Source organism: Bombina bombina, chromosome 4 (assembly GCF_027579735.1).
Source record: "Bombina bombina isolate aBomBom1 chromosome 4, aBomBom1.pri, whole genome shotgun sequence".
NCBI lineage: Eukaryota > Metazoa > Chordata > Amphibia > Anura > Bombinatoridae > Bombina > Bombina bombina.
Window position 1 is genome coordinate 495438298 of NC_069502.1, and position 12083 is coordinate 495450380.

Genomic DNA, 12083 nt, shown 5'->3' on the forward strand with positions numbered 1-12083 from the left:
CCTGACCTTCCTATGACAGAGAGCTGCCTCTACTCCACTTTTTTTTTATTTCTTTTATGATTATTTTTTGACAATTGTTTTGGTGTTGTTTTGTTCATCATATTTTTGTATTTTGTATTGTTTATCACACAAGGTGTATTAGGATGTTTTTTATATTTATATCTCCGTGAAGAGTGGCCCCTAGAGGAAACTTGTGTAGGCACATTTTCTCTCTTTTTTATAATTGCTTATTACAACAGCAGCTTTTAATTGAAATAAAATATTGGCCTTTATGAATAGAAGCATGTCCCACCTCTAGTAAAGGGGCATATTAGATATAATTATTTTTTACAAACTCATAGGCCATGTAGGGCTAGATTACGAGTGAAGCGTAATTTTGCGCTTAAGCGAGCGCTATATTTGCGCTTCATTCAGGAATACCAGCCTACGTAAATGTGGTATTACAAGTGTGGCGCAATGCGAAAATTGCACTAAAGCCAAGCGCTCACGAGAGCACGCTTCCATAGGCTCCAATGGGAGCTTCATTTTAATGCCGACAGACATGGCAAACCACCTAGCGCAGTGCAGAGGCAAATCTCACAGCATTTGGCAGCAATAAATAAATATATATGAATATATATTAAGATAGTGCTCCACTTGTAATCTGGCCCGCAGAGGGTTAGTGGGAGCACTGTTTATTCTTCTGTGTTTGTGACATGAGGACATACTTTGAAAGGATAGAGAGCACATAGAGCTCACAATACTAGCATAGTAAAATAAACTTTGCAGTATACTTTCATTATTTATTTTGCCACCTATTTCCGAAAATTTAGCAGTTTCCAATTCTGAGAATTTGAAGTGTGCACTGCAATACAAACATTTGGTAACAAAATGACAGTTGCAAGCCTTGTCTACTACAGTAAAAGTCTGGATTGGGTTCTCCATATATGGCAACAGGTAGAGGAAGTTTGGGCACTGAAAAACAGTAGCAGCAAGCAAGATGTTAATGTATTTGTAAAGTTTTTACAGCTAGCTGATATGTTAAAAACAGAAACCTCAATTATTCTGGAGGAAAAGAGATTTAATCCTCAGCAACTAACATGATTATTTCCTGTTAAACTGTGGAGCTCCTTGATTAAAAAAAACAGGATCCAGGGTTATGACTGCTTGTGTTAAATGGGTAGGTGTAGTTAAATTTATTCCATACAGAGAGAGAAGTGCTCTACCAGGAATGAACAACAGCTCAGTAGCTTGATCTATGGCGAGATACCACTTTGGAGCAGCCTCTTTTAGCTCAATGGTGCTTTTCACAGAACATTCCTGAAGTATATCAGTCCGACCCTGCATAACAAGATTAGTCCACCCCCAAAATACCAGGCAATGTTCCTCTGAACAAGAAACATGACCCCCCCCTAGATGATCATTTCGGCCTTCTTTGGGCCTCATCTGTGTTTAAAGTTATATCTTGTGGTTCGCTTTGCATGTTTGTTATTATAAAAACAGTGATCAAAGAGGAAAGGTTAAACTCAACAGATATTATATTATGTTCCTTTTGTGCCCTATTTTTTAAAAGAAAGCAATACTACTGGAAAGAAATTCAGATTAAATGACATCTATCTACTGTATCTATTTATATATATCTATATATCTATATATATATATATATATATATATATATATATATTTAAAAAAAAATTATGCTTACCTGATAAATGTATTTCTTCAAGATATGGTCCACAGGTTCATCTTAATTACTCTGTTAGGAATATCACTCCTCGCCAGCAGGAGGAGGCAAAGAGCAGCACAGTAAAACTGTTAAGTATCACTTCCCTACCCATAAACCCCAGTCATTCGACCGAAGGTAAGTGGAGAAAGGAAAGCAACACAAGGTGCGGAGGTGTCTGAGGTTTAGTCAAAAACGCTTAAAAGCAAAAACAAAAAGGGCGGGTCCATGAACTTACCATATCTTGAAGAAATACATTTATCAGGTAAGCATACATTTTGTTTTCTTCTAAAGATATGGTGAGTCCATGGGTTCATCTTAATTACTGTTGGGAACCACCGCTTGAAAAACCTTTCTCCAAAAAACTGCCTCAACCGAGGCAAAAGTATAAAATCTGTAAAATTTGGAAAAAGTATGTAAAGAAGACCAAGTTGCAGCCTTGCAAATTTGCTCCATAGAAGCTTCGTTTTTGAAAGCCCAAGAAGAGGCTACGGCCCCAGCAGACTTATATGCCATATGAATCACACTTCGCAACCAAAAAGCAAGAGTAGAAGTAGAAGCTTTCTGACCTCTATTCTTCCCAGAAAAACAAAGAGAGCAGAAGACTTACGAAAGTCCTTAGTCGCCTCCAAATAGAACTTAAGCGCACGGACCACGTCCAAATTATGTAACAGACGTTCCTTATACGAAGATAGCTTCGACACAGTGAAGGAACAACAATCTCCTGATTAATATTTTTAGTAGAATCAACTTTGGGAAGGAATCCCAACTTAGTGCAAAGAACAGCCTTATCCGCATGAAAACTAAGATAAGGAGAATTAAACTGCAAGGCGGAAAGTTCAGACACGCTCCACGCAGAAGAAATTGCCAACAGAAACAAAACCTTGCAAGATAGTAACTTAACAGGATGCATTGGCCCAAACAGACACTTTAAACACAGGCCTGATTCTGACCAAAGCCTGACAAAAAAGATTGATCATCGGGGCGGAGCTTGGCCGCTTTGAGAGATGGCCGCGTGAAGGAATAGCTCCTAGGCCCACATCTCTAAGCCTAAACAAAAATAGCCTCACACAACGCCTAAACATACTCAGGAGAGAAGCATAATACCCCAGGACCCTGCCAAACAGAACGGCTCGCCCGCTGCATACTCCGTACTACTGTAACAGCTAAACGGCGGAGCGAGCGGTCACACAGAGGAGGAAGCAGCGCCATCTTAAGTGTAAGGCCTGGTGGCAGGGCGGAGGCAGCTAACGCACCTGCTCGGCCGAAGTTATGTCTGGGTGGCAGTTTCCCTCACTATATAAGGGGAGAGCGGCACACACAGCTGGGACACTTACGCTGCAGCCACAGATCGGTAAGCAAATGCTGACATCCTTCGCTACTAGCAATACAGTAGCAGTGATTACACGCTCAACCCCATTAACGGCCCAGCCACACAGCACAACATATAGCAGGCCTATAAGTTGCAATAACCACCACTGGGGCCACAGAAACAGTGAAATACACACAGCACAAGCGGGCACTATACCCAGGCTATACCATAGGCTTCAAGCACAGTCCAAATAATTCGCCACACAAGGGAGGCAGTACTTTCATTCCAGAGACAGTATCCAGATACTAGACAGCACTGCCCCACAGCCTGCAGGGGAAGAGGAACACTAGAGCAAACAGAACTCCAATGCCTGCACGCAAACCACCTAAATCTGACGGGCTGTCAAGCTCAAAAATGCTGCAAAATTACTTTAGACAGCCTGAAGCAGGATCACTGCCCCAGAGTGAAAACTCAAGCAATAGTACTACCAGAGAAACTGATCAGAGCGCCACGCTGTTACCACACTCCACTTCATATCTTACAAAAGAAGACTTAAAATCACTATGTACAAAAGAAGATGTAAAAGAAATAGTTTCAGAGGTCAAAAACTGGTACGGCGAGCTAAAAAAGGACATTTCAAGGGTGACACAGAGAGTTACAACATTAGAAGAAAGCCACGAAGTTGCCTTTAATGACATACAACATATCTCCCGAATAGCTTATGAACAAGATGAAACTATCCAACACCTCATGGACAGGGTGGAGGACTTAGATAATCGAGGTAGAAGGAACAATCTGAGAATACGGGGCAACAGGTGACTCAGAATCCCTAGAGGCCCAAATCACACCGGCCGAAATAAAAATAGCCATCAAAAGCATGCCTAACGGGAAAAGCCCTGGTCCTGACGGACTCAGTGTTAAATATTATAAGAGTTACATCCATCATCTCCTAACCCCCCTTACCACTGTCTTTAACTCCCTTTTAGAGGACAATGGTTTTACAGAACAAATGCTAAAGGCATACATAACTGTTCTCCCCAAGGAAGGCAAAAAACCGGATCGCCCGGAAAATTTTCGTCCCATTTCCCTGCTGAATGTGGACTTAAAAATATATGCAAAGGTGTTAGCCACCAGAATAAACACGTTGCTCCCGACATTGATCCATTCTAACCAAGTGGGCTTCGTCCCCGGCAGGGAAGCCCGGGACAATACCCTAAAAATATTACAGCTGATTTCTTATGCTCAGCTCCATGGGGTCCCAATGGCCCTGGTCTCAACGGATGCCGAAAAGGCCTTTGACAGGGTCCATTGGGGGTTCCTGAGAGCAACCATGATCAAGATGGGGTTTAGTGTAACATTCATAGCACGCATCTTCTCTTTATACAAAAAACCCACTGCCCAAGTCAAAGTAAACGGACTGCTGTCCGACAACTTCTGCATACGGAATGGGACGAGACAAGGGTGTCCACTCTCGCCCATTCTGTTCGCCATTTCAATTGAGGCACTGGCGCAGAAGATACGCTCAGACAACCAGATTCAGGGCATCGTGACGGGGACCGTCGAGCATAAGCTCGCGCTCTATGCCGATGACATCCTGCTTACCCTTACGGAAGTGGACACCTCACTTCCTAAGGTATTAGAGACTTTCAAAGACTATGGTAAAGTGTCCAACTTCCACCTTAACCTTAGCAAATCAGAATTACTAAATGTCACCTATAATGCTGAACGGTTACCGAAAGTCATTTTGAACTGTCCTCTGAAGAGGCAACACTCAAAAATGAAATACCTGGGCATTTATCTCTCACCCGATCCGCTAGTACTGTTCCAAGCAAACTACAAGACCTTGGAAAATAATCTTACCTCAGACTTATCCAGCTGGAAAAACAAGTCGATCTCCTGGCTGGGGCGAATCGGAGTAATAAAGATGAATGTGCTGCCTAGACTCCTCTATTTGTTGCAAACCACACCGATACCACTGCCACCAGGATATCTGGAGAGAATCCAAACCCTTATAGAACAATACATCTGGAAAGGAATCAGGCCGAGGGTGGCTAGGCGGTCCATTCATCTACCGAGAGACAGGGGAGGGCTGGGCGTTCCAAATATCTCAGTGTATAAGCAAGCAATAGCCTTACATAGGCTGTTGGATTGGTGCCATAATGATACACACAAAGATTGGATCAAGCTAGACCGAGATATTTTAAATACAGACAATGTAGGCCCCCTCGCATGGCTGGACCCAAAACATAGACCAAAGGCCACAACGTCTTTCCCTCTACTCACTGACTTCTTCTCCACATGGGACAGGTTACTTAACACTTCCACAAACATATCTACAAGAGTATCCCTGCTCCTTCCTATCTATAATAACCCCTCGTTGCCCTGGGATCTTAAAGGTAAAAGGACCAACGAACATGACCACATGACGGATCGGGTGTGGTACATGATAGCTGACGGCCACAAACTCAAAGACCTAGACAGGATCAGGGAAGATACACCACACATCTCACTGACTTGGTTCTCACACAACCAACTTGGGCATTTTGTCTCTACACACCAACACAAACTACAACTGGGGAGACCACTGACTCCTTTTGAGTCCTTATGCATGCAAGACTCGCCTATTAGTCATGCAATATCCAAAATGTACAAGCTTCTCCTAATAGATGACACTCAAATACTCCCCTCATACACCAAGGCGTGGGGGAGGGAATTACACTCAGATATCTCCCACCAGGAGTGGCAGAGAGCTTTCGATCACACGAAGCGCTCCTCAATATCAGCTAGGGTACAGGAGTCTAACTATAAACTCCTATCCCGGTGGTACCTCACGCCAAACAGACTGCAATCCATATATAAGACTGCTTCACGAAAGTGCTGGAGGGAATGCGGAGGTGAGGGCTCCTTGTCCCATATCTGGTGGGGATGTCCCGAACTTGACTCATACTGGACAGGGATACTTTCCCATATAAAAGACATAGTAGGCCACGCCTTGCCCAATGACCCCAAAATACTACTCTATATGTCCCTTCCCAAGCTAGAGAATAAGATCTCTAAAGCCTTATTGATGGTCATGCTGAACAGTGCCAAACTGTTAGTACCTAGGTACTGGAAATCCAGGACAGTCCCGACTGTAGCGGAATGGAGAAAGGAGGTCTCCACACATCTTAATCTGGAAAGATACCACCACCTCACGCATGATACATTAGATATACATGACCAAATGCTGACAATGTGGACCTCTAGCACAGATGCTCTGACAGGATAGACCAAAGTGTCGACACGGACCTCGCCCCTCCCCCCCCCTTCCACCCCCCCCCCCCGGGGGCTGCGCACTAACTATATTGCCAACATTATCTGAAACACATATGATGCTGCTACATCTTACTTTGTTACTACCTGACTATGTTTTATCAATGTTTACTTGGTTTCTTTATACCCCAGCTGGAAGTGGGGTGGCAAAGGTTGGACTTTTAGACATTCTATACACCTCCCTACCCCACCACACCCCAAGCTTTACATTCATGTAAGCTCGGCTTAGGCCAAGCTCCATCTGGAAATCTCTTTCTTTACAACTGTAAGATGCAGACAAAACATGTCTTTGTCATTTATTGCCTACTTTATAATGCATCATTTTGCTATGTTTGTATTCTTTTTATTTTCTCTTTCAATAAAGCTCTTTGAAACAAAAAAAAAACAAAAAAAAGATTGATCATCTATCGCTTATGCAATAAGGCCGAAATTTGACCCTTCAAGGTGCTAACAAACAACCCTTTCTCCAGACCTTCCTGAAGAAAAGACAAAATTCTTGGAATCCTAACCCTACTTCAAGAGTAGCCCTTGGATTCACACCAATAAAGATATTTCCTCCATATCTTATGGTAAATCTTCCTAGTAACAGGCTTATGAGCCTGAATCATAATCTCAATTACTGACTCGGAGAAACCACGCTTAGACAGAATCAAGCAGTCAGCTTCAGAGAAATGATATTTGTATGGAGAAAGGGCCCCTGAAGAAGAAGGTCCTTCCTTAGAGGTAACCTCCACGGGGGTAGAGACGACATCTCCACTAGGTCCACATACCAGATCCTTCAAGGCCAAGCCGGGGCAATTAGGATCACTGATGCCCTTTCCTGTCTTATGCAAGCGATCACCAAAGGAAGAAGAGCAAGCGGGGGAAACAGGCCATACTGAAGTTCCAAGGGACTGCCAACACATCTATTAGGCAGGCCTGAGGATCCCTCGAACTGGAACCGTACTTCGGAAGCTTAGCATTTTGTCGAGACGCCATCAGATCCAACTCCGGAATCCCCCATTTGGAGATCAACCTGGAGAACACCTCCGGGTGAAGTTCCCATTCCCCCAGATGGAAAGTCTGTCTGCTTAGAAGTCCGCTTCCCAATTGTCCAAGCCCGGAATGTGGATGGCAGAAAGGCAACAACAGTGATCTTCCGCCCACTGAATGATTCGAGTCACCTCCCTCATAGCTAGAGAACTCTGAGATCCCCCCTGGTGGTTGATGTAAGCCACTGAAGTTATGTTGTCCGATTCGAATCTGATGAACTGGCTCAAGGCCAACTAAGGCTAAGCCAACTGCACATTGTAAATTGCTCTCAACTCTAAGATGTTGATCAGTAGTTTGGACTCCTCTCGAGACCAAAGACCCTGCGCTTTTAGGGAACTCCAGACTGCTCCCCAGCCCACTAGGATGGCATCCGTGGTCACTATCACCCATGAAGGCCTCCAAAAGCAGGTGCCCTAAGACAGGTGTTCTAGAGAGAGCCACCACAGAAGAGAATCCTTTGTCTTCTGATCTAGAGTTAATTTTTGGGATAGATCCATATAATCCCCGTTCCACTGACTGAGCATGCACAACTGCAGGGCTCTCAGATGAAATCGAGCAAATGGGACGATGTCCATGGCGGCCACCATCAGGCCAATTACTTCCATACATTGGGCGACTGAAAGGCGGGTCGTCTCCTGCAGGGATCGACAAGACGAAAGGAGCTTTGTTGTTCTGGTCTCTGTCAGAAAGATCTTCATCAGAACCAAATCTATGATAGTCCCTAGGAAAACTACCCTTGTAGCCGGGAACCAGGGAACTCTTTTCCAAATTCCCTTTCCACCCATGTGACTGGAGAAAGGACAGTAACATCTCCGTGTGAGATGCTGCTTGCGGAAAGAATGGTGCCTGAATCAGAATGTTGTCCAGGTAGGTAGACACTGTAATCCCCCTGGATCGGACCACCACTAGGAGGCCTCCTAGGACCTTTGAGAATATCCTGGGAGCCATAGCAAAGCCAAATGGTAAGGCCATGAACTGAAAGTGTTGGTCTAGAAAGGCAAACCTCAGGAACTTGTGATGATCCCTGTGAATGGGAACAAGCAAGTATGCTTCCTTTAGATCTATGATTGTCATGAATTGACCTTCTTGGATCAATGGGAGAATCGTATGAATGGTTTCCATCTTAAAGGATAAGATTCGGAGGAATTTGTTGAGACATTTTAAGTCTAGAATTGGACGGAAAGTCCCCTCTTTTTTGGGAACTACAAAGAGGTTTGAGTAAAACCCCAGATCCTGTTCCTGCTTTGGAACACGGACAATCACTCCCAGGGACGAAAGATCTTGGACGCACTTTAAGAATGCCTTTCTCTTTATCTGGTCTGCATATAATCTGGAAAGGTGAAACCTGCCCCTGTGAGGACAACTTTTGAACACCAACCTGTAGCCCTGAGAAACAATTTCCACAGCCCAAGGATCTGGAACGTCTCTTATCCAGACCTGAGCAAACTGAGACAGTCTGCCCCCTACCTGATCCAAGCCTGGATCGGGGGCGACCCCTTCATGCAGACTTAGAGTCGCCTGCTGGCTTCTTGGCCTGCTTCCCCTAGCTCCAAGACTGATTTGGTTTCCAGGATGGCTTGTTATTGTCCTGTTTGGATGAGGATGAGGATGGCTTTCCTCTAAAATTCCGGAAGGAACGAAAATTACTCTGACGTCCCTTTGGTTTGTTCCTCTTATCCTGAGGCAGAAAAGACCCCTTTCCACCTGTAATGTCGGAAATAATTTCCGCCAAACCCGGGCCAAATAAGGTCTTCCCCTTGTAAGGAAGTGCCATCAGCTTTACCTTAGACGAAACATCGGTTGACCAAGACTTCAACCATAAGGCCCTTCTGGCTAAAACTGCAAAACTTGAAGCCTTAGCTCCCAGTCTAAGGACCTGAAGGACAGTATCTGAAATATAGGAATTGACTAACTTTAGAGCTCTGATCCTGTCCTGAATCTTGTCTAAAGGCTTCTCTTCATGGAGAGAGTCTGACAAGGCCTCAAACCAATATGAAGCTGCACTAGTCACCGTGGCAATACATACTACTGGCTGCAAATGGAGACCAAGATGTACATAAATCTTTTTCAGATAAGCCTCCATCTTTTTATCCATGGGATCTTTGAAGGAGCAACTATCCTCAATAGGTATAGTAGTCCTCTTGGCCAGGGTAGAAATGTCTCCATCTACCTTGGGTACAGAAGATCAAAACTCCTTGATAGATGACTCCACTGGAAACATTTTTCTAAACACCGGTGACGGTGTAAAAACCACTCCTGGCTTCTCCTACTCCTGGGCTATGATTTCCTTAGCCCTATCTGGTACTGGGAAAACCTCCATATGCGGTTATAGCCAAGGATTAAAAGAAAACATTTTTTAACACTGTTACTTGCCTAAAGGGGAGAAATAAACACTGCTAACGGTTATAAAAGTGAAGGTCAGTGTTGATGAATTAGTGCCCAATTTTTAATAATCCTATTTCTTCAAAAACTTACCTTTTCATTCTGGCAGCCGCTCCAGCAATTCCCACGGCTGTCGGAACCTCTGCAGATGTCAGAAATGACGAATCCGGCTTCTTCCAATCACAGCTTCCCCCCAGGGGAATCTTGGCCTCATAAAACACTGTGATTGGAGGAAGCCGGTTTCGTCATTTTGGACCCGGGAAGATGGCTTGTGATGGGCGGAGGAAGTGCTGAGCGGCTGCCAGGATTAAAATGTAAGTTTTTGAAGAAAACAAGTGAAATTTTGATGCAATTTTGATGAATTAAAGTGCCCTTGTTTTAAATAGGATTATTAAAAAACGGGCACTAATTCATCAAAATTGACCTTCACTTTAACAAAGCAGCTTGTGACAGCAAAAGAGTGTTGACGCTCCGACTAAACCTCCAACCACACCTCAGTATACTGAGACGCCCTTACCACCACCATGTAGCGGGATCCTCCGGCTTCTCCTTGTATGCGCTACCTCACGAACCACAGCCACATATACTGAAGCCACCTCCATAGATAACAAAGCAGAAGAAGGCCTGATTGCGTAAACGAGTGTAAAGGAGGTGTGAAAACCTCTCACAGAACAACAGGGAAGGAGGGGGCGTGGTCAGACCCACACGTCGCCATAATGCAAGTAACATAAAACGCATACTTAAAAAAAAAGTACCCAAAACACAGCACCCACCTAAAACGAGCTCTTAGTTAGGTTAGAGATACCCATTACAGTCTCTCAATAAAGCACTGTGCCTGCAGTCCTGTCTTAGCGAAGCCCTTACACCAAGGTGAGCTAATATAGTTCCCATAAACATAGCAAGGTAGAGAAATTCTCAAGTGCCCCTTCTCCCACCTGGAAGACCAGCACTTATCTGCTCAGCTGTCCGACATGAAGACAGTCCCTAGGTATGAGAGGACACCTCTTCCTCACAGAGACCTGGCCAGAATGCAGATAACAAAGTAGCCAACTTTGGTATCTGAGATCAGGGCAGCAAATGTGGGGAAACGCAGCAAATACCTCTTTGCAAGTTCCCCACTGCTTTATAGCCACCACAACTCGACTACAAAAACTAACGTGGAGCACATTTATTCCTTGTAAACTTGCTTGAAGTAATCCATCTTCTCAGAAAAATTATTTTAATTACACACTAAACTTCACCTCCTCCATGCACGAGAGGCAAAGAGAATGACTGGGGTTTATGGGTAAGGAAGTGATATTTAACAGTTTTACTATGGTGCTCTTTCCATCCTCCTGCTGGCGAGGAGTGATATTCCCAACAGTAATTAAGATGAACCCGTGGACTCACCATATCTTTAGAAGAAATATATATATATATATTTTTTATATATATATATATATATATATATATACATACATACATACAAACACACATTAATCTTTAAAGTAACACATTGGGTCGATACAAGTTTATTTCTCTATACAAAAGTAATTGAAAAGCAAAAACATCCATATGACTGCATTTTATGAAAAAGAGCACTTACATTTACACTAATTCCTTCCCCACCGTCTGGTGTCTTAGGAAATACATCATACATTGATGATACATATGTTATTACTGACTTCTCATCAGGTGAAGAAACATCAACATCTAGCAAACAAGAAGAGAAAGTGCATGTTATAATTTATCTTGTGGGTACTGTGGGAGACAATCTCAGTTTTACATAACAGTACATTACCTTCAGGGTCAAGTAGTCTTGTGACGCCCAGTTTTTCAGCTACATAAAATGCATTTTCTAAATTTGTAATGTTGCTTTGAACAGCAACGGTATCCATGTCAATCAGGTCCGGCCTGGAGTAAAACAAATTGAAGTAATAAGCATGCTATGTTTGCACTAGACAGTAGATATATTTTTACTCGTTTTTAGTATGCTTGCATTAAATAATTAAAATATAATAAAAACAGAATTTATGTTTACCTGATAAATTGCTTTCTCCAACGGTGTGTCCGGTCCACGGCGTCATCCTTACTTGTGGGATATTCTCTTCCCCAACAGGAAATGGCAAAGAGCCCAGCAAAGCTGGTCACATGATCCCTCCTAGGCTCCGCCTACCCCAGTCATTCGACCGACGTTAAGGAGGAATATTTGCATAGGAGAAACCATATGATACCGTGGTGACTGTAGTTAAAGAAAATAAATTATCAGACCTGATTAAAAAACCAGGGCGGGCCGTGGACCGGACACACCGTTGGAGAAAGCAATTTATCAGGTAAACATAAATTCTGTTTTCTCCAACATAG

The 12083-nt window shown here is 43.5% G+C and overlaps 1 protein-coding gene across 1 annotated transcript in view; it reads right to left on the bottom strand.

Annotated features, from left to right (window-relative positions):
* The window catches only part of LOC128656482 (dystonin-like), a 958955-nt gene that overhangs the window by 486334 nt on the left and 460538 nt on the right, over positions 1-12083 (bottom strand). The window contains 2 exon segments of the mRNA XM_053710402.1: positions 11326-11432; positions 11521-11633. Coding sequence (XP_053566377.1) covers positions 11326-11432; positions 11521-11633 — 220 coding nt within the window.